This window comes from Ylistrum balloti, unplaced genomic scaffold (genome assembly GCF_031769215.1).
Source record: "Ylistrum balloti isolate Yb309-2 unplaced genomic scaffold, AGI_CSIRO_Ybal_v1 Utg369672, whole genome shotgun sequence".
In the NCBI taxonomy this organism is placed as follows: domain Eukaryota; kingdom Metazoa; phylum Mollusca; class Bivalvia; order Pectinida; family Pectinidae; genus Ylistrum; species Ylistrum balloti.
This window is the reverse complement of record NW_026781917.1, coordinates 154,926-179,265: the sequence shown is the minus strand read 5'-3', so window position 1 is coordinate 179,265 and position 24,340 is coordinate 154,926. Positions and strand designations below refer to the sequence as shown.

Here is a 24,340-nt window from a genome sequence, read left to right as displayed (position 1 = left end):
AACCATGGTATAATGATATTAATGCACCTTTAAAAACATGGACAGGATATCTCACTCATTATTTACGAGAAAAGAAGCAGAATTTACCAGGGTTACCTTGCTTTCGTTCAGAGGGACTGTTTTAAAGAAAAATATACCTAACTACTTTGTGGAGGAAGAAAACTGCTACAAAAGGTTGAGATAGTTGTACACCTGCGTTTGAGATGTCATCTTATGGACTGTATCACCATCCCCACCAGGTACGGTACCCAAGTCTTCTTACCGGAGACCTTCCGGTTTTCTTTTAATCATTAATGTATCTTTCTGCCCGATACCATATACATCGGAAAGAGATTTTGAAATATTAAACGAGCGACATGAAGTTAACACTGAGGCGACTGGCGTAGTGCCACAGCAACATGCTTCGTCATTAACGATGCCTGCATGCAACTTTTATAAATATCGCCGACAGAGAGTTGACGGGCTGCGTTTATTTATTGACATTACCGATATACTTTTACAATCAAATGTTAATCTATCACTTCATGAAATATTTCTTAATGAGGGACTCTCTATTCCGGCTCTTTATTAATATATTAGTATCGACTGGACTACCTGATGTTAGACATTGCACACTGACAAGTATACCGGGTAGATACGCAAACACACCTGTGCACCTGGAGGAAATTTATTTTTCATAATTACAGGTAAATTTTTACTTACTATGTATATAATGCTATAACCGAACCACATAGTGACTATAAAGGTAAAAATATAAATGATAACTATCTGTTAATTATGTTTGAATAGTACATGTTTATCTTTAAGGTTATTTATTCTCATTGTCATTTTTTAAATTTATTTTCTATCATTACTGTGTAGAATTATATTCCGGAGATTCCTAAACTTACCTCTCCGTAAATTAGTTCTTCCGTCAAATCATATCATTACGGCATTCAGCTGAAAGAAACGGACCGTTTATTCAAAACTCGTTAGCAATAAAAACAGTTAGCTTATTGATTTTAATCTGAACATGCAGGCTGTTTATTTTTCCATTCATCTGTAAATTGTTTTCTGAAACTCCGGTCTGATTCGGATAAAACATCTTAATTAGATGTTCATTGTATCGAAACGGATCTTCATGGCTGTAACATGTCCTTCGTGTTTTATTCTCAGAGAGTCTCGTCAAAAAGAATAAAAAGGATTCATTTAAAGTTGTTACAACACTACCCGTACACACAACATTACAGAAAAAAGTACTGTCAGCTTGTGATTTAATAATATGACAAGATAACTTTTCTTTCTTTTCTTTCCTTTACATACCGATTTAGCAAATAAATAAACGAATAAATAAATTGATAAATTTACGCATAAATGCACGATAATTAAGCGAACCAGTAATGGACTGCAAAAACATCATAAACAGTATTTATATTTCTTTCAAATACAATATCCTCTTTCTTGTAAAGGCTTTCTTTTTCATCTTATGGTAGCTATCTAGTTTTTTGCGTGTCCGACAGGTAACGATCAGTATCACAACTGAAAACAATTACCGTCCTTGTACAATTATCTCATCACAGAGATTCACTGAAGAACAAGTCCCCTCCTCAGTCATAGAAAAAGCCATCAATTTGTTAGTTACTTCAACACGAAGAATGAAAATCATTGGATATATATCAAATTTTCAGTCACTTTTTATTTTTAATTTGAAATGAAATTGCGGACCTCAAGGCCTGCTTTACGTTTAATTGAATAGAGGTGGCGCGCACTTGTTAAAATTGACTAACCCTCTGATATTTAACCCAATACAGCTGGACAGATTTTTTACGTTACATGATGGTGTCATTTTAAGAATAATTACAGTTAATAGACAGTTGTGTGTGATTTTTGTTCTCGACATTCAGTACAATCTTTTGTGAGAATGCATCAAAAAGCATACGATGAAACACGTTCATTGAAACACGATATTAGTATTTATTGTTGAAGAAAGGAATTTATTTGCAACAATTTAAGAAACTTAATATTGTTTTATCATAGGTGTTAAACAAAACGCACCGGCAGCTGTAAAACACGCACTCTACCCCCTGCAATCCTCCCTCCCCTCTTACCTTAACAAATAAACCAACCCTCACTACCTCTAGTACTTTACTCTGACGTAAACCTGAAAAAAAAGTTAAAAGTTTGCCGCTCCTCGTCAACTCTTCTGTCTCTGCAACGTGTCGCCCTTCCGATTTAGAAATATAGGCCGCCTTAACGGAATGGAATTTCCTCAAATTTTCCCAACATGTCATTCGTCAAAGACCGCTATTTGTCAAGTCCTGTATACTAATATTTAAGTAAGTTTACTTTTTTCCTCAGAAGAATTGCCATTACAACCGCAAATTATTATTTCAATGAAGTGTCTGTTCATCCGTATTGTCCCAAAGCGCCTTGAGTAAATAATCCTTGATAGATACCGCTACATTTGATCAAAGATGACTTTTTTCTGACAAGAATGTTTGGAGGAGGAAATGATATAATTTCTATTTAATGCCTAAAAACAGGATTTATTGTTTTGTGAAACAATAGTTTCATTGGAAGCAACACTGTTAGGTGGCGCGAAAGAGAGAATTTATGGATAAATTAATTACTTTTTTGTCGAGTAACGTTTGAAAGTGTTGACCAATATTTGATCAATGTTGATTTTATTGGCATTTATAAAAACACCAATGTCAGTCGCAAATTACATTTTTCATTACAAATGCCACTTAGTCTTTGGTGATATCAACAATAAAGCGTTTGTATTTCAGAAACGGGTTTTAGTCTTTAATTAATTAAAAAAGAATGACTATGGAGAAAGACAACAGCGGGTTCCTTAATTCAGCGAAAAGGCGTGATTATTTTATTATGACAATGTTTTCAATCACAACGTCAATCATATATCAACAGCTACTGAAAAAATAACTCTATTTTAAAGATGTTTTACAAAATTTTTATATTTTTTTTAAAAAAAGCAATGAAATAAGAGGTGATGCTAACATTAATTAATAACATCAGAAATGAGTTATTTCCTTTATCCGTTTGTGTTCCTTATAAATTGTTAGATTCCTTTCAATTCACGTTCGTACCTGCTGTGGGTCATAATGTTATCAGATGTTTGCTTCAATTATTTGACGATAAAACCTTGAATTATCACGTGAACCAGTTATTTAACTATCCGGCACACGTGTCCTCTTTGCTGTTTAGATTTGTCTCTTTTTTCCCTAACTTTCGGACACCTTTCCAGTTTTTACACATTTATTTGTATAAATTTTGTAACATAATTAATCTTTTTTTGTTATTTTTGTTTTTGTTATTAATTGGAAGAATTAATTTTAAAATAAATAAAGGGAAAGCATCATGGACAGTTAAGATAAAACAAATGATTAAAGCTCTCACGATTTTCAAAACTATTAATTTTTCAAATATCACTTATTTAGTTTGGTCTTTTCACGAAGTCTTTCAAATAGTTTTATTTCTGACTTTTATGTAAATATTTGTTTCCGTGTATTCTTTTGCCTTCTCGATAATTTACCGTTAATTTTTCATCACGGAAGCAAAAATATACCTCTTCTCAGAATTAGAGACGAACTTTTTTATCATTAAAATAAAATGCTTTACAATTTAAGTTTATTTTTACTACTTCCTGCTATGTGTCCACCGTATGTGTACCGTTGTTGAATATCAGTATATTTCTTCTATTACACAATATTATAATGCGTATCTTTGATCGTGTATATTTTCTAAAACCTTTAATGTTTCAAAATTAAATTTTCGTTATTGTCTTTCGGATGTATTCGCCGTATGGTACACTATAAACTAATAAAGTATGAGGAGTTTATTTGGCAATTTACCGTTAATTAAGTTAACGCCCTGGTAGTTTGCGAACAGGTGAATTTTCACTGAGCGTTGTAGCTACCACCTGTTTGCGCACCCGCAACAATTGACAGTGTCGCTCTCTAGCCCCTTCAAAGGGCCGAGACGGAAATAAACATGTGTTGTGACGTCCCGTTAGAGACCAATTCAGATCTAATGGACGGGAATAATCCGATCGAGGGAGATCTAAAGACCTGAGATTTTAAATGGCTTACAGGCGGAAATCAGCAAGCACGGACAGTTTCCGTGTAGTAAGCGGCTCCCGGGTTCGGATCCGGAGTTTAGATTGTTCTCCTTTGCGTTCCGTTTAGAAAAAAGGAATTTTGTCGGAAATGTGTTTAGTTGTCATTGATGAAACGATAGCTTGACTACTTCGACAATCACGAAATAAGTTTATTTGTCCTGTACAGAAAAAACGATGTTTTAGAACGATGTTTTATTGCAGACTTTCGGCGATACAAGAACAGAGGCAGATTCTGTTTGACAAAGAAACTAGACAAAACGGATCAAAATTAGATATGTAAATATATTAAGTCGTATCTATGAAATTCATTGAAAAAATAAATATTAACACAGAAAAATCTATACACCATATCAAAATGGAAACACGTGTTTTAATGTAATCGTTCAAAACTGAACACTACATCGCCATATTTATAAAAAATTCGTCAAAGTGATTATTTTGTATCTTTTCTTATTTGTACAATTTTTTTTTTCGTATCGTGGATTGTTTTTATTATGCATAGCGTTATGTTACAATAGTGTGGCGAGTATCCAGTCCCCCATCATCCGATACACACAGCCTGTGGGGTGGGGATTTGTCGACACACATTTATATGGCCCATGGGATGGAAAATTGGTCGATATACATTTATACAGCCCGTGGGGTGGGGATTTAACGATACACGTTTATGCAGCCCGTGGGATGGGAATTGGTCGATACACATTTATACAGCCCGTGGGTTGGAGATTTATCAATAGTATATATTCATGCCAATAGTTAATGTAAATAGATTTAACTGTCTCACCCAAATTATTAAAGACAACACATCTTGAAAATCTAGGCGAACTCATTTTTCTTTACTTTAAATGGTTGTTGAAATGAATTACACACATGAATTAAAGAATAGATTACTTTATACATAAAAGGAGGGCATAGTGAAGCATTCTGAAAATGTCACGAGAGTGGAAAAGTCAGATATATGAAGTAATTTTCTGAGGTATGCAATATAGATATATGTTATATGTGTTATATGTTAATTTCTTCGGGACATTGCGTCATACAATAGCATTATATACTATACCGAATACCGCGTCTTGCTGATAAAAATATAATTATACACGGAATATCCTACATTTGTGACAATTCGTAAAAATGACGTAATAAATTGGTTATCTCTAAATATACTGCCATTTCAATATTTTGCATTATCCTGTTTCGCGCCTTTTTAAAACAAAGCCAACATATCTCTAGATTAAATAATTTATTTATAGACTTGTTACACAATAGATTATGCCGAAGTCTACTGGTCATTTTATCTGACCAATCTTCCAATAACTGACCACTCCACACCTGACTGATAAATCAGTACCCGATCAGTGACCGTTGTACACATATTGGGTGAAATTTATGTCGCGTTAAACGGTGAAATTCGACACTGTATCGGGGACAGGTGTAAATCGAGTAAGAGCTCTTATCACAGGCTTTACACCTGTTGTATCGAGACTTTGATCTTACAGGTGAAATATTTAATTTCTAATATCAAACTTGAAAACAACTAAATAATTTCTTTATATCAATTATATAACAACACAAAATTTGATACTTGAAAGAGTTTCACCCGGAAATAATAACTTCATATGTTCTTTGATGCGTAAAAGCTTGCATGCCGATAGGATTAGGAAAATTAGCATTTTATAAACTCTCAGAACTTCCGCAATCTGAATACAGTGTCCGAATACATTTTGTTTTTTTTGTTTTTTTTGTTTTTTCGTTTCTTTTTTCGTTTTAAGAAATAGAGAATTACACATTTTTGTTCTTTTTACCAATAAATTGCTGTAAATTGGCAATGAATATAAAGATAAGAAGATTAAAATACATAGTTTCCTCTGCACTTAAGCAAACTTGTTTGATCAGACAATCTATATATTACGTTCGTTAGACCTATCGATGAGGAATGTATGACACTATTTAATAATACTTTACGTGCTTATATCAGTTGATAGGTATTTCTTAATTTGCATATGTATATAATTGTCAACATCAACCGATGTGTTGGCTTCTCTTGGAATAGCAGGATGTAGTAGAGACATAGGACGTCCCTGTATGTTGTAAAGTAAAATCGTGTCCCACTTAACTATAGGTGTGGGAGACGAGACTACGAATAATTTGATATTTTAACTAAATATGACATTGGATAATTCACAAGATACTAAAATTACTTCATGAAAATTTGTCTATCTCTTGATTTGATCATTTTACAATTACCGCAAATATATACACGTGTTTACCTGTATGTATATAAGTGTACTTGTATATAAATCTCATGTTATGTGTATACACTTGTAAGTCTGTCTAGAAATACCCGTATTTAACTGTATATATTTGTATACCAGTGTATATCCGTGTGTATCTACATGTATATGTCTAAGTGTTGCAGGAAAATGGCAAGACATTTATTATAAAATTGAAGCTTTAAAGCCAGTAACGAATATAACAAATGCTTGGTATAAAATAACAAACTAAGGGGGGATTTGGCTACAAACTGGTTGCCATGTTGTATATTTTACTGTCTATACGATATTTTTTTAACGCGATGGACTTGATTAATAATAATGTTGATTTCCGTTTTATTTTGTTGCAGACGTTAACGACGTTGGGGTCAGCGCGTGAGTTCTCGGGAGGGGAACATGACCAGTACCTTTGGAATAAGGTATGTAGTGTATAATTGTATATACACACGTGTCTATAAATCCACGATATCGTCTTCAAGCTGTAATTGTATACAAATCTACCTCTGTTTTAGAAAATTTGATAACGACCCCCAGTCTCTGATAATCTTTCCACAACCTCATTAAAAATCTTATTGGTGTGATTATTTTGAATCGGACATGGACACTCCTTAATGGTTAATCCTTCGTTTTCAATTTGTCAATGAAATGGGTGTTCTTGTCACAATATAAAATGTGGCTAACATTCATTAGTCACTGACAATCATACGCATATGTTGGCGGATTCTGCGTGTTAAGGCATTAGGTGTAAATAAGTATACATGAAACATTAAGACCAAGATTAATATAGATATGGTCCTATAAAACAAATAAATAAATAAATAAATAAATAAATAAATAAATAAATAAATAACTCTTTCCGAGGTATACCAAAGCATTGAACTTTCTGTCTGGTTTGTTGTCAGATATTAATATATAAACAAACCAACAAACAAACAAATAGAAATGCATGGACTGTCTTGACGACACAATAGAAAAAACATAAATGTAAAAAATGCCAAAAATCAATAGAAAAAAATCTTTTGAAACATTTGTTAAGAACAACAGTACATTGACGCTTTTTTTAAAAAATAGTTTAAAACTAAATTGAAATCTCATTTATTTCTAATGGTACTGATCACGGAATTGCGATGCTGTAGTCCAGTTATCCAAGTCTCCTTCTGTCCGTGAGGTTAATTACCTTTCAGAGAGATATCGATTTTCTTACTTTAGATAACGTCTCATATAGTTCAATGTCAGTGAACACGCGATTATATTTTGTGCTAGAAAATGTATAAGAGTTACTTCCCTTGCCCTACGTCTGTTCCAAACCGCTATAAAGCTTAAGTCACGTGACACCAATGGAGACAAGACTATTGATTATCAAGCGCACAATTGCGGAGGTGTACAACGATCACAATTTAACAAGGTCATTCCCCTAACAAATGGGTTTTAAATTATCAAGACTTTAATATAACTTTCTACTTTACACAAGCACAGTGTTTGATTATTTGCACCCACTTGACTTCCGGTAGCCATCTTCTCTGGTAGTTTCCGTTATAATTTGCATACTTACACTCACCTGACACGTACATGAAATCCTGTGTTAATTAAAGTTGCCTGAAACGAGAAGATTACTAGATTTAATCTATAATTAGAAATATTTGCACTGTACTAATGCGAGAAATGGAAAGAAATCTTTGTCAAAGGAGTACAGTTACATCCAGGTGTTTTGAGATCCTCGTATATAAGTGCACCGGAAATATGACTCAGTAAATTCTTTTGATCAAACTATACTTATGTCTCTGTCCAAGGTTTATGTGTTTACACCTTTAAAAGATCAATTTGGCCTATTGGTCCACGCTATAGTGCTCTTCATGCGTACCGGGTAGAGTTCATTGTTTTGGTAGAGGATGAGAGGGATGGGGCATAATGATATGAACAAAATCAAAATCCCATTTCCTAGTTTGCCTTTCTAGAGATAAACTGACAAAGACAAAACAACATTAGGGACGGGACAAGAATGGTCTCAATACTGAGTATGACCGAGTAAACAGACTTCCGGTTATGGCCACTTTCGTTTATATTTCCACTGTCATAAAGTTGGTAGCTAGATATTATAATAGTAGGCAGTTCGGCAACTAAATGAAGTTTACTTACCCCAAACCCAGCAGGTGGCCACAGCAGAATACACATCAGATAAGTAAGTGGATTGTTCGTGGTCTAATTAGAAAGGTGACATTCAATGTCAAATTGGTAGTTGGGACTTTTTAAAACTGGTCTTAATTTGCAAGACGGTTGTAAATTTACAATACAAAGACATACGGAGGATTAATTTCTGGCTGAAATGAAGTGGTCTTAATAATGAAGTTGTCTTACTAGCGAGCGGTCATTCAGCAAGGTTTGATTATAAGTTGTATTACCTGTAAAAATGACATATCTACCTCATATGAACCAATACTATACGCCATATTGGACGTTCGGAACAGGACGGACGACCCGTTTACTTTTGAACATATGGCAAAATACTTTCCTCTCTGCTCGGGTCATTGACATCATCGCTTCTCCATTCTGCTAATCAAATCATCGTCCCGCTCTTCCGATCTTATTCCGGATCCCTGAACCAGAATCTTTTCTCCAATTAGTGTTCCTCCCCGCCCCGGGACATTACAATGAATGTAATTTGTCAGGTTTTGTTTGTAATTTGAAGCAAATTAAATCTGACCACAAATTATTTGAAAAATGACGAAATGTCAAAGCCAAGCGAAGTTGTGTTGTTTCATCAAAGGAACTCCGACCATCTTTATACTGATAGGAATGAAACATGAAAATCATAACTCGAATCACGTCATACAATAATTAAAGAAGAGATATGATTCCGGACTTGTTACGATCCGACAGATGAAAGGACATTTAACTGACGTAAATATGAAATACCTGTCTGAATGAGAGATATTTTGATATAGGAAAAGACAATTGGAGATATTTGTCATCAAGTTATTTAGAATATCGATGATTGTATAATAGTCACGTGATTGCTATCTGGACCGAATCTGATTGATGACTGGATAGGTCCCTCACCGTCATTGTTCTGGGTAACCGTCTGTAGAGGTACTTCTTTGATGGTCTCGAAGGACCTGACATGAACTTCTGTATGCACACGCTACAGTATGCCACCTTTTTCTATGTGCAACAGTCGATATTTCTGTTCTCTTAGATATGTAGATTAACATTATTTCAAATGTTTGAAAATGTGATATCAAAATGAATATCTGTAATTTGAACCAAACGTTTATCAGAACTGCGCTGTTTTGAAGTAAAGAAAACTAAGCTGACAATGCTTTAAGTTGTGGTCGTTTTATCTGGTCTGTGCTCTAAGTAGAGTACCCGTCAGATGCTCAAGCCGACAATAACTATCCGCCAGCTTGAGAATGAAATAAAACCAATTGAAATATGACTCACCTGTACTCACCTGTAGGGACTCTAAAGGAACAAATTGTAAAAAACAGAAGTCTGCCAACTCTACATTTATTACTGGTATGGATGAAAGGTAGGCGGCCCATTGTCAAGTCTCTAGAGCCTTATTTTATTTCTAGAATGAAAATATCTTTTGGTTCAAGTTATTTGTTATTCCATTCTACATGTCTCTGTTCTATACTTGAAAGTATCCGTGTCATTTCGACTAGCCTTGTGGAACCAGTTATAAGGTAATTCTTACCTCATTCGTTTACAACGTTGCTGCCTCTTGTTGCTCTTCCTAACAACCATGCCACCAACGCCCCTTTTTTCATAAATAGCCATATTGTACATTTTGCATGGTTATTTTGACACTTTGCCTTTCACATAGACATACTCTTGGCGTCTTTTCATCCAGAACATATAATTCGTTTTCAGTTACTTAGATAAGTTTCCCCTTCTGGACGTCCTCAATTTCGGCCCCTACAAGTCTTGATATATCAACGAGTCCCAGAGGGACGAAACAGTTGTGTGATGCAGTTTAATTCATAATTTTGCGTATTTTATATATGTGATTCTCAATTCGTGATTTTAAAGGGTTATTTGTGTTTTGTACGACTCTTTCACCAAAATTCGTCCTTTCTCCCCAGGTAGTGTGACCTATAACAATAACTTCCGTGGAACTGGCTTTAATTCCTTCTACTTTCAAGGGCGTTGAAACCATGTTTATCGAATGAAAATCCTGTTATCTTACTTCTGCAGTCCATTTAAAAGCGCGTGTCCCTGCGTTCTCGAGTTATTGGTGAATGACCTAGCTTGTGCCCATTCCTCTCTTTTTCTTTAGATGTGTGATTTCAATACGAATCAGTGAAATTACTTTAACAAGTCAGGATTATATTAAGTACTTATCGATAACTGATTTTATATAGAAATATCAAGGTAAATTTTTAAACAATTAATGATAGAATTTTTAAAAGTGATGTTATCTTAAATAGCATACGACGATATTTCTGATAAGATGAAACAACAATACAATTTCGACTTGAAGGAATTACTCATTTGAGCTTGATACACTACCACTTGGAACAAATCATACCTCAAGTCACATAATCATTAAATTATTTATGATTTTTCTCTGAATCGGTGATAGAGAACCTTATATAGATGTATCTGCTATGTGCCCCTTGTTAGGATATTGTGTGTTTCTCTGGTCGCTGCCACGCCTTACGGTATTGCCAGACTTACATTAGTTGTAAAACGTCGCGCAAACAAAGGTAGGTAATCAATTCTTTGTTTAAAAAAAGAACCATTTTAAGTGTGTGTTTTTATCTACATCACAAAGTAGGTATTCCTTTACTGCTTGTGTGTTAATTTTGTTTCTGCCTATAGGAACTACCTAATTAAATTTGTGTGGTACGTCGAGTTCATTCGTTACCGAAATAGGATGCTTCTAACCAAGGGAGTCGCCCGTGCTTCTTCACGTCCATAATCAATCATTTTTGCTGCTCTCTGTCTAACGTGAGCTGGGTTTGGCGTGTCTGTGTTGGCTTGTATTGGTCTGCTGTAAAACATGCTACTTAACGACTGCACACGCTGTATCTGTGAGTGCAACCATATTACGTTGTCAGCGATGCTGTTCGATTATGTGTACTTTCGAAATTAAGACATTGTTTTAATCTTGTGACCTTTGTATAACCTTACTTCGCCTGGCATTGAAATATTTAAATTTTTTATTCTTAAATGTTTGCCTTTGAATTAAATATTTTGATTAGGATAGTTTGATACAAATTTATGAACTTGCATTTAAATTTTACGAAACGAACTTGAGCTTTGTATTAAATACAGGTATTGAATGTAAGGTTATCACTTACACTTCATTTCGATTTCGATTTCAAAAATAAAAAATTTTGATATATAATTAAGAGAGGGAATTCAACACAGTAAAATGTTCAAATTTCTCTGAAAGACATTCAAGCTCAATTAATGCAAGTTAAAAAGACATTTTATCATTGAAAGAAGTCAAGATTTACATCTATCGTATGGCTATAAAACATTGAAAAAGATTTTTAAAAATTTAGTCAGGAGAGAAATGAAGACGATAGATTTCTTTTTTGTTTTGTTCTGTTATTGTCTAATTAGGCTCCTCCTCCTTCTCATTTCCTCAGTTTTATTCTGTTTTATTTCCTGTAAAGATTGGATTTTTCTAGGACTTTTTTTCGCTATTTTTGAGGATGTTGACCAAAAACAAGATACCTTGACCATGGATTTGATAGAAATAACTATAGTTCATTTCTGGACTTCAAGCTTTTAGGAAAAACCGTGAAAATATGAACAATCGAAAAAATACAACCTTTATAGTAATGATGTATTGGGACTAAATCATGAATATAGATTTATGTACATGTTCTGTACTTCCTTTTATCACGTGACCTTTCATAGTTCTCCTTAACATTCACTCTGGTATTTTTCACACCATTGACCCCTAAATATCAGTGAATAGTTATAGTATCAATCAGTGAATTTAGAGTCTCTATTCACTTGTGTGTATATCTTTTTTCGAATAGTGTTTATATAGACACATGGGTCATACAATGGCGTCCATACAACCACCGTTTCGTGAGCGTGATTGCTTCTGGTCCCTCAAGATTTTGGTAGGAAATGGAACTCTTCCTCACCATCATAGAAGGAGGCGGCAATGTTAGGTACATAAAGCTTCTCTTCCATCCCGATCCCGCTTCAATTTGTCATTATCCCAGCCGAAGTAAAAGTGTTGCCGCGACGTGTGTATTTAGAATGTTATTTGAAGTGGAAGAATGTAATATGATTTTTACCAGTTGACACTAATTCCGCTACGTGTTAGATTTCCGCTACCAACCATTGCCACCCCGCAAAACACTAGTAGTTGGTGTTATGACCATCTGCTGGCAGTTACAAGTAGAAGGCCGCGCTACCCATGGGATTGCTGTAGAGGCGGTGACATTTCTGACAGGCAGTCACACAGGGATGAAGTTCAGGCATATCAGAATTAATCATAAGATAGCAATGCGATATGCAACTGTGACATTTTTAGAAAATATCACGATAGACCCACCGTAAAAATCTATGACATCATGTCAAGAATCTTGAAGGCAAATTTTTATCTTGTATATACATGCGTTAACGTGGTTTATGTAGGGGAGGGGTATTCTTTCGCAGGAATTCCCTAAAAATTAGAAGCCATTTTTATACTCATACCACCAATATCTTGTGAAGACTTGTGTCATTCATATTTCTTAATTACACAAATGTTTCTGAATAATGGACCGAGTATAGAAGGCTTTTATTGCCGACCGACTGACTAAAGGAGAATTTAACTCACTGCCATCACATGAAATCGTATTCCCAAACCAATAAACCATTAGCTAGGCACCAAACCTGTTTTTCCATTGTCACATTTTGCCATATTCCTCAAAACAGACAAGTGTTGTTTTATTTGTGATTGCTGTCCTTCAGGAAATCTAATCGTCTTCGAATATTATTTGGAAGAAATATTACATGCTTAAGTAATTGTGAAAATGCAGTTGCTGAAATTTTGTCTCAATTCATGCTCCTGCTATATTTCAAACACAGTCGTTTTTATTGAATATCAAATGATACGAGTGTTTTGATCGGAAACTGACTGCTGGAGACATGTATCAATTTGTCAATATCATATTTCGAATACAATGAACGAGATAGGTGAAATGGTAAACTAATTGGTCTCCAGAATGGCTCTCATGAACCAATATCGTGCATAATTAAATATTCCGTTGACATCCAGCTGGCTCCAGATCTCCAGAAAATATATCTAAAACATTTTGAAGACTGAGAATTCCAAGTCCAAGTTATAGAAATTATTTATTTGTTTTGAAGATATCTGCATTGATTTTTACGATATAGTTGTTTGGTATGTTGTAGTATCAAATTTAATTTTTTTAAGTAAACATCTGATATTTCTGCCTTTCACCCAGACCCTTGTGTAAAAACTGTATATTTATAGGTAAAAAAACCTGTATTCATATGTAAAAACCTGCAGTTAAAATCTAACTTGGTTTCCTCAGACGACTTCTAGTAGGCCCTTAGCATTACTGACGAGTCTTAGAAGAACGAAACAGCTGTATGACGTATTTGGATTCATCAATTTGGCTATAATATATCCGATTCTCAATTTATCTTAATGTGCTATTCTCTTGTAGATGTGTCATTTGTACCATCCTTGTAACTTGTCTTTTTTTGTTCAAATTCATGGAAAATAAGTACTTTTTTATATTTTCAAAGGTTAAGACTTCTCTTTAGATCACCATGGATATGTCTAGTCGCCTTCTAAGCATAATGCTTTAAGCTCTTCGCACGAAACGGCTGTATGATGTTGTTTACTTCATGGTTTGGCTCTCCTGTACCTAATTTGTATTAAAAGGTGTTATTCAGTTGTGTGTCTTTTGCAAAATCTTAGTTTAATTACTGTAATTATTTCATTTTTTAAAAAGATAATTATGAATTGTCTTTAGAACATTTTCTCTTTTTAGTTGGACGCAAATTGAACATTTTTCTGAGTCACAGTACAAATTTGTACATTTGCAAATTCAGCAGTGCTTTTCCTGACTGAAATAGATCATGCAATTTCCTGTCATATATCAGTCGAGTTAGGGGTAATATCCTATATGCATGTACAGAACAGCCAGTTTGATATTTTATTCAGCTTCCCAAGTGAACCGAATTTGTTTGATAAGTTCTTAATTGTGTGTCCATGGCACAACAAAACAACATAATCGATTATATTGTTGCTAGGCTAAAATTTTTATCCGGGACATACAACCGCATGATGACATTTCCAACCTTCCCACAGACTGATCATTAGACTATCAGTACTGTTATATTTTTCATTAAGGTCAAAAGTGACCTTTAAGATAATATTCTGATAATTGTATTGAAATTTTACAAAGAAAATATCTTTAGTCTTATCTTTATTTCAGAAATATTAAAAAAAAATGTTTAAATAAGTAGAATTGTATTGAATTATAATTATTATGAAGTTGACAAGGCTTTGAAAACCTGGTCGGAGGTTGTCAAGTTAACACCCATCCGCTGTGATGTTAACGTCCCGAGCCCTCGTCAGTGTTTTGCCTTCCCTCCCGGCTAGGACAGGCCCATTAGTGATTGCAAACCTCTCATTGGAATGGAACAAGATTAATTCTAGGTATAGCAGTATGCCTCTATTCCCTGGATATTTCCACAGTATACTTTTGGCCACATTTTACTGAAAGTCAATAGGTCCAGAGTTTTCCTATCTGTTGCGTGGTTTGGGATTGGTTGTGACTGGCATTTCCTTGAACGTTGTGTAGTGCCAAACTATCGGTCATTGGCAAATAGTATAGACTGTCCAGCTAAATTGTCTCACTGACGCCAGCCTGTCTTGTCTAGGTGTAAAAAAAGAAACGCTTTATTTCTCCTTTAGTATTTCTATATACTGGATAAATTATAATTTTATTGTAAACAACTTCTTAGATTGAATGATAATATAAGAGAATAACTGATTCATGTATAATTTCTACTAAAAAAAGGATTAACAAGATTTTGTTCATGTTCTGCACGTTTTGTGATGATACCGTAGATATGCTAGTGAAAGAGTCGGAACAAATCTTCCTGTCGTCTTCATAAAATAAGTAAACATGATGTCTCGGGACCATAACAAACAAATAAAGAATTGACAAAGAAATACTTTTAGATATAACAGTATTATAGATTTTTCGCATAAATACCCTTTGTTACTGGCCGCACTTGATTCACATTGTTCTATTTTCTCATCCCAACTTCCCATGTTATGTTGATGTTTCACTGTAAATTAAGGCTTTTTAATGTAAACGGCAGACCCCGTGATACATTAACTATTTTACACGGCTTCCTTGTCAGAATTACTCTGCTCACTATAACTTTAATTTTTAGTTTGAAAAAGAATTGTCTTGATTTCGGTTGAAGTAGTTTATTATTTATTTAATAAACCACACGTAAATATTTTAGTAGTTTTCATTTCTAAATATTTTAATGAAAGTGGCTATCTTTTCCTAATTTTTCTTAGTTGAGGTAAACCTTTGTTATCCTTTTTTCGTCTGAGGTCAATATTGTTCCAGTGTTTATTTTTAGTTCGGGGTAAACATTGTTTCATTTTAGTAGAAGCGACTTATGTTCTATTCTGAAATCTACCATTGTTTTATATTTTTGACAGAAATAACAGTGGCGTTATATTTTTTTAAATAATCGCTACATGATATCAGCTTGGGTGATTTTGTTTATTTCTTCTGTTCTCGTTTGAAATCTATCATTGTTTGGATGAAATTGTGTTGACGTATCCTTTTTGTTTGGCTTAAAGGACAAAGTATTGTTCCCAGTTGAATCACCATTACATATAAAGTCATCGGCATTTTGCTTTGTAAGTCCTATTTACAATCCACAATCGTTGCGAAGGGCGTTACAGTTTGATGTATAAGCCTATGACTGTTATGTTTTCCAATGGAACATTTTTGTTTGTAATTCCAATAAGTGATTCCAGGTTTATAAGTTATCACATCCTTGACTTCAGCTATAACCGTAATCCATCGTGTCTACTGTTTCCTCTATTTCCTGTTGTCACTGTTACTCTTAGAGATAGTACTTATTTTAAATGAAATCCTGTTGCTAATTTCCATCAATATTAGGCCTTTGGTAGAGGATGTTGTTTCCTTTTAGACATTCTAAAATAATCTTCTCAAAACCACGAAAATTCACAGTGTCCTGTATCATTTCTTTAAATATGATTAAAAACTGTAAATAATAGATTACTAAATTTTATTTCTTAATTCAAAATCAAATCAATTTCTCGAATTGGATCTAAAATAAACAAATTAATCTAAATCAAATATCACATAAACAGAGAAACTAGTTATTTAAACTAATGAGAATCCATTGTCCGCATACACTGTTTATTTATAGTCAAAAGTCAAGCACGTGCGCTTGACACACTCATTAATGACACCTCAAAAGTCATCCACTCAGACTCGCTGCATGTATCAATTTTCAGTCGTATGAGAAGCAAGACACGTGCAGCTGGAAAAAGCACGTGCGATTAGCGTGGTTCAAAGGTCAATATGATTAGCCACAAGCATATTGAAAATTTTTCCCGAAAGGAAGCGCTAATGTGTCAGATCCGATCTCTGTTTCCTAAACGACTTCGCCTTAAAGTAATTAATTTATCAAATAGAAATACAATTGATTCTCATTACATATCCATGTATACACAAATGATAGCGCTTTGTAAATATTTACTTCACAAATCTATAAAATGAATCATATCCCTTTTTACTATTTAAAGATATTTTTAGTATAAGTGGTACATTTCATATTTCAGATTTAAAATTATAGCTTTTAACGCAATCAAGTTTATTCTTCATCTTTTGTCTAGAATTTGTCATGGAGTTTTGTATTGTTTGTGTAAGTATTCATTTGTATTCTTAAAACAAAATATTTTGAAAATAGGCCATAATTTTAGTTGTTAAAAGCTTAAAATACAACATCAGATATAATTACAACTTGACAAATTAGATTCCAATAAAATGAATCAGTTGTAGGTAAATGCATTGCCTACATATACAAAAAATAAATAAATAAATAAAACAAATAAAAATAAACTTATTCATCCTTGTCAAACGTATTGGTTATTGAAATAAACAAAGAATGTGTAAATAAATACAAATGTTTTTGAATGAAATCTGACATGAACAAGCGTAGAGGCTGAGAGTGATGGTATTCACACACGATAAATGTTTGATGAGGTTGGTGAACAACTACTCCAGAAAGGGGCAGGACTTAGCCAATCATCGATCACCGTCACGGAAAAAAAACAGCCTTGAATTAACATTCAATGATTACGCTTTGGTGAATGAAATGCCATTTAACCAAATATTGTGAGAAACAGTTAGGTACCCCGTTGTGTGCCTCGTTAATGGTGTGATTTTAAACAGGTGTTGTTTCTCCCATCAGATTCTGTTACTAGTAAGGAAACCAACTTAAAATGATCGATTTTTTTCAATAACATTCACATTAACTACAAACTATTGAGGGGTAATTAACACGCGAAAATGTCCAAATAAAATTGATCTGATCATGTTAATTTGTCTCTTTAAATAGAGATTCTGTGATCTTAATGCCGTGTCTATACACTTCTGTGATAGCTAAATTATGGTAAGGATTTCTTTCTTCTTTTTGCTTCAATCATCGTTCTATTTTTATAGAAACGCAAACGTGAGGTAACCACTAAATACAAAAGTGCGATCGATAATTTAAATTTTTCGAAATATAAAAAAGGTCATTTCAATTCTGTTCCTCAATATAATTAGGATTTAGTCATATCTTAAGAAACACCTATTTTTTCAATAAATTTGTTTTTTAATGAATTCATTGACAATGCTGTAAAGCTTCCATTACAGCATATTGGCACCAAAAGAAATAGAAATGTCATAGTGAATTGAACCCTTTTTTTCATACGTGCTGGGATATACATTTGAATATTGTAAACAATTGATTAACGTATTTCTTGAAAAAAGTATTAAAAAAAAGAATAATTCATAAAACACAGTAGCTAGATGTCTGGAGCACCGGATATTCCGGATTCCGGAATACCGTTATCCGACTACGTTGTATATGTTGTAATTAAAATCCACTCTAGGAACGGAAATTTGAATTCCCTGAAAGCAGTAAATCAAATAGTCTTCAACGATAGCTTCTGAATAATCTTATTTTTTCTATATTATTATCAATTGCAAAAACATTACAGCGTAAAAGAATAGAATTAATATATTTCCTTCAAATGAATAATATTAATCAGCGCAGCATGATTTTATTTTCGTTTTTTAACTAATGTATAGTCAATTTTATTGAAAGAAGGATACTAAAAAATAATACTAATTTAAATTTGATTGTTTCCGTCAAAACAAATATTAATTAAAGCATTAATTAATTATTCCGTGCCTATAGCGTCCTCCTAATTGAAGTACCCGCCAAGGTACCATTGGGACTGTTACCGGTTTGTGTCCTTCGGCTAGTTCGTACAACTCCAACCCTGGTACTGTGTAGACCAGCGCAGTATATTGATATAAATCGATGTCTCCACTCAATATCTCATATTTGTCAAGCCCGCCGTGTGTTTATGGTATTGATATATTTTACACAAGGGGACTCCGGAACCCCATAGCTAGATACACCGACACGAGTTCAAAGATTACTTTGTACAGACTCGTAGTTACCTGCTGGTTCAGTCTCGTTGATATTGTTCTGTATAACGCCTTAACTATTATTAATATTTTTACCTGTTCTATATTGTGATGCGGGGTAGATTTTCTCTAAGATTTATCGGATTAATATTGAAATATATTGCATGAAGATAACAAACTTTAATATCATTAGACTATTTTTATTTCTTTTTTCGTAATAATTCATTTTTATTTAAGTTTAAGACAGAGACACTCTTGATAAATTTATTAAAGCCTGTGAAATAAAAAATATAGATAAAGTTCACTTAAACTTATAATCATGGGTGCTATAATTTATGTTATTGTATATAGTAAGTTCAATAGAAAATAAACAGAAGAGCTCGTTGCTTGTTTGCTTTGATCCGATATTTGTTGGTCTAATTTCTAATTTCCCTTTTTCCTACACGTTATTTGAATGCCGGTGTGCTTTATGGCTCTAGTCCCTAGGAATCCTGTTAGAATCACTTATTACAATCAATCTTAGGACAGCATCAAGAAGTTTTATGGACTATTTCCTAATTTGAAATTTGCTGAAATAGATTAAGGTAATTGAGATAGTGACGTGCGACAATTTTCTTCCCGTTACATCAATAAAATCTAGCGGTCCGCTGCGACAATTTGAAAATTTTCTAATTTGAATCGACTAAAGCTTCCTCCGTACAACGGTTTCCTGAAGAGCTCCTGTGGTGTAAGCATTGAGATATAGAATGTCGTTCGCGGATCAGAGCTACTGTAGTTTGACACTTTAATTAGGAGAAATTGGCGGATGATGAAACTACTTTATCCTCCCGAGCCGTGCTTGGATATTTCATGTTTATGTCTCTTCTGAAGAAACATAAAAACAACCAGGCGCAAAAGGACAAAACAGAGGGATCTTCAGTGTGTAGACTACATCAAAAATTTGATTACAGAATCGTTTAAATGGCTCCATTTTAAGTGTATATTATTTCAAAGCTCATAACTTAAGTTTGATTAAATTTCGACGTATAGATATTCGAAAGATATTTTATATAAAACCACATCAATAAAATTTTGTAGTAGTTACTTCCACTAATGTTTGTTATGTAAAACCTTTCTATGACATAAGGAAAACACTAAATCTAAACTATACATATAATTTAATCGTCACGTGTTTTTTTCAGTCACGTGAATATTTAATAATGTAAACATATGTCTGGGAGGTATTGAGCTGAGATACAAACAGTCTGAATGGTACTAATACAAAAATGTTGGACAAACAATAACCAATAAATGATAAATATTGAACATAACAAAACTGAATCCATTTTACTCAATCAGACATAAAAAAAAAAGGTCTTGAAATCAACACACATTGATAAAGAACACATTTTGAACTGGAAATGATACAAGAAATTTTACTGTGGAATAAATTTGAATGAACAACCAAATTCACACATGTAATTAAAGAAGGAGAGAACAACATATAGTAATATAGGATGTCTTTTGAACTGAGTAGAATTAAGTGCTCTAGATAAATACCCATGCTGAAGCAGCAACACAATTATAATAACGATCGATCTATTCTAGCAGATGATACATTGAAATTAAAATGTTAGCAACTTAATCAGAATAATAATTCAAATTGGAGGATAAAACATACAGCAAAAAATAAAGACAGAATAAAGAAGAAGAAACAAAGAAAAGCAATGATAACGAAAATGAAATGTAAAAACACGAGCAATAACGAAAGTGTTGATACTAACTATTGATTTACCTGATCAAATAAGACGATACTATATATACTTATCACCTGTAAATAAACACGAAATGTGGAGGAGTCGTCTTTGGCAATGGGTCGTCATTACCACATCTTATAGGGCCAAAGTAAGGCCATCCCAGCAATCATCTTCTAGACATCGCCGGAAGGTGGCACTCACATTAGCGTCAGGCAAATTTGCTCGTCGATATGTCGATTAGTTCACAATCCAACAACGATCAGGCACCTCAACTCTCCAATGGTTCATTGATATCGACAATCAAAAACTTCCTGTAATGATAGCTAACATATTTCAGGAGAAAATACTTTGACCCTAATGACTGTCTACTCAACAGAGCATGCGCTACGGTTGATGAATTAAAGGCCACGTGACGCGCGCGCGGCTAGGACAGGTGCTGTGGTAGTGAGTGCTGTACTACACAGAAAGTAATACCCATTTCTTTAGTGCCGATAGGCAGTTTCTCGTACACAGTTCTCATTAGAAACTTTCTGTGTAAGTGGGGCTATAATTCGCTGTTCCTAGGATTGACTCAGGCCTTAGGCCGCTTGCAATCTCTTCATGTCCGCATTGTGCCAAACCATGATGAACAGTAAACAGACGGTTGGATTACACCACTCCTTAAACCCGGGACACATTTCGGGGAGGTACTCCCCTCCCTATCGCTCCCCCGAGCGTGTGCGGTGTATGACAACCTCCACGGTATGTAGCTGTAATCTGTCAATATGTGAGAGCTGACTTCGCTTTTTAATCACCTTTATTAGCTATTCTAAGCCAGCCCGCGCAATGTGTCTCATTATTTCCCATGTTTCATATTTTATGAAGTGAGTTTTATCTTCTCGCATTGAACATGCCGTGTGTATATTAGCAATGTTTTTTTTTACCTGGGTTGTCGGTACACAATAGCACTGTGGTAAAAGTACATTGTACAAACACAGCTGTTCTAGGGGATATTTATATAGCCTGCTTTGTTAGAGTATTTACCATTTGTGTTTACTTTTATGTTTTTCAGGGAAATTTCTTTGGTGGAGTTGATGATGGGTTACTTGCACGAGCTGAAGTTTTGGCTGCTGTTGACATTTCTAAGCAATCTTCACAACAGATGATGAAACACGATGGTCTTTACGGTCATACTGCAGACCTTGGGGGTCACAATGCGACCCCTTCACGTCAACAGTTACAGATGCACTCCCACCCGTCGTTCGGCCCTACCGATGTCATGCTTGAACAGCTTTCCTCTAACCCCTCTATGTCCCTGGGTGGAATGCCGGACCACCACATGAGCATCGCCAATTCCCCACCCATCAACCATCACAACATGTACGCACCTGTGTATTCACACCCTAATCCCATGGGCAATCATCACGGGTTTGGGGGTCATCACACAGTCCACCATACTATGCACGACACAGAATGTGATCCGAGGGAGCTGGAAGCATTTGCAGAAAGGTTCAAGCAGAGAAGAATAAAACTAGGTGTGACACAGGCTGATGTAGGTAATGCACTCGCTAACCTCAAACTACCTGGGGTCGGGTCCCTCAGTCAGAGCACGATATGCCGATTTGAGTCGTTAACACTAAGTCATAACAACATGATAGCCCTTAAACCTATCTTACAAGCATGGTTAGAGGAAGCTGAAAAACAAGCGCGGGAAAAAAGGGAAGCAGAAGGTCAAGGACTAGCCTGCTCAGAAAAGAAAAGAAAGAGGACATCTATTGCTGCACCTGAAAAGAGGTCATTGGAAGCTTATTTCGCAGTTCAACCAAGACCTTCTGGAGAAAAAATAGCTCAAATCGCAGAAAAATTGGACCTTAAGAAAAATGTAGTGAGGGTGTGGTTTTGCAATCAGCGACAAAAGCAAAAAAGAATGAAATTTTCAGCAATAGCTGGCCACTGATTTTTATTGTGAACCAATGACTGACGTTTAACACGCACATTTTATTGGATATGTGAATTATTTATCTCGTATCCAGGGAATTCATGTCAGTGATACATAACTGGATCAGTTGAACGGATAACAAGTGAAATTACCTCATAGTTTTTGTGTCCAGTTCAGGACGAGTATGACCTTTTACGGACAAGTCATTTAGGAGTCTGTAAGGTCAAGGATGTGCTGCGCTGACCATTCGGTATTTCACCGTTTTCTTATTTAATACCAATTTTTCTCACCACTGAACGTTTTTGTACCTGAGGAAATGCTCTATGAATTATGTACATTGATCATAACGTTTTTATGAAGTTGATTTTATTTTTGTAAATAGAGAATAATTTATTTTAATTGTGAAACTTTTAATTGTTGTTTAAATTTATTTTAAGTTATTACAATAGGTCATTCCATGTATTGATTTGAAGCAGCAATTTGTTTTATTTATTTACATGTCGCAATACACAGAAAAAGATTTAAACTTAAAAACATTCCATGCTATTAATTATGTATGATACAGTGCAACATATGAACTACTTGAAAGCACGTGTTTCCCTTATTTACATTCCGCTTAATGTATTACAGCTTAATACTTGAAATATTAATGAATCATATTCTCGTTCACGATGCCATAAATATTATCCATCCATTTTGGAGATCATATTCAAATGGATGGTTATATATTTGAACGTTCATCTCCTCTATTCCACTCGCGCTTTTTTTTTTAAACGCTAGTCATAAAAAAATGTTAAATTTATTTTATCAACATAGCATTTTGTCAAATAACGATTCTGAAAAGAATTCCACCCCTTTTTAATTTAAATGTTTTATTTATGTATAAGTATAATTTGCGGTCGTGGTGCCAATGTGCTTGGGTCTGGCTCTTACCTGTTCAGTTTTCCCCAGGCTTATAGTGGGTTTATTGACTGGACTCCACTCATGGTAAGGTTTTATTTTCATCGATGTATGTATTTTTTCTTATCTATATATGTTACCAACATACCCGAGTCAGTCACTTAATCAGCTTCATTAAGTCGATGACGGACGATGCCGTCAATGTTGGGCAGTTCTGTTGATGCTATGAATATGTTTATTACTTTCACAACAAACCTAGAGAAATCACGAATGTTTCTGGAACAATTGTACATATATTTGAAAAGGGCGGAAATCAAAATATACTTTTGTTGATAATTTTTTCTTTAATTTTTTTGTGAGAATTTAGTTGCAATGTTAATTATGAAATTTCCTTAAATATGCACGAGGTCTTTATTAAATGACTTCTATATTTTTCATAATTGATAAACTATCTGGGCGAAGTTGCTTTGCCTTATTACTCCATTCTGAAAACAAATATCTTGCTTGTCTAAATTTCTACAAGAGATTTTTTTTAATCACATTTCATATTTCGTTTGTTAAATCTAATTTGGTTACTTAGATATATTTCTGTATTATCATGGATGTACTGGAATGAAACAGTACCATTATTGTAATGGAGAAATTGTATCTTTGTAATCATGTATGCGATATTTATAGAGTGCTCTGTCAGATGGTCACAAATTTCC

At 34.2% G+C, this 24,340-nt stretch overlaps 1 protein-coding gene across 1 annotated transcript; it reads left to right on the top strand.

The window, feature by feature from the left end:
- Positions 1 to 203: 203 nt before the first annotated feature.
- On the top strand, positions 204 to 22,751 carry LOC132563125 (POU domain, class 4, transcription factor 3-like). The gene is made up of 3 exons (XM_060227886.1): positions 204 to 239; positions 6,738 to 6,806; positions 21,867 to 22,751. The coding sequence occupies exons 1-3, from the start codon at positions 204 to 206 to the stop codon at positions 22,749 to 22,751; spliced, it is 990 nt and encodes a 329-aa protein (XP_060083869.1).
- The last annotated feature ends 1,589 nt before the right edge of the window (positions 22,752 to 24,340 follow it).

Excerpts from the sequence above, each read along its gene's own strand:
- LOC132563125 (XM_060227886.1), top strand. The coding sequence starts at position 204 with ATGTCATCTTATGGACTGTATCACCATCCCCACCAG. Across the intron at positions 240-6,737 it reads TGTATCACCATCCCCACCAG|ACGTTAACGACGTTGGGGTC; the intron begins GTACGGTACCCA and ends ATTTTGTTGCAG. Across the intron at positions 6,807-21,866 it reads ACCAGTACCTTTGGAATAAG|GGAAATTTCTTTGGTGGAGT; the intron begins GTATGTAGTGTA and ends TATGTTTTTCAG.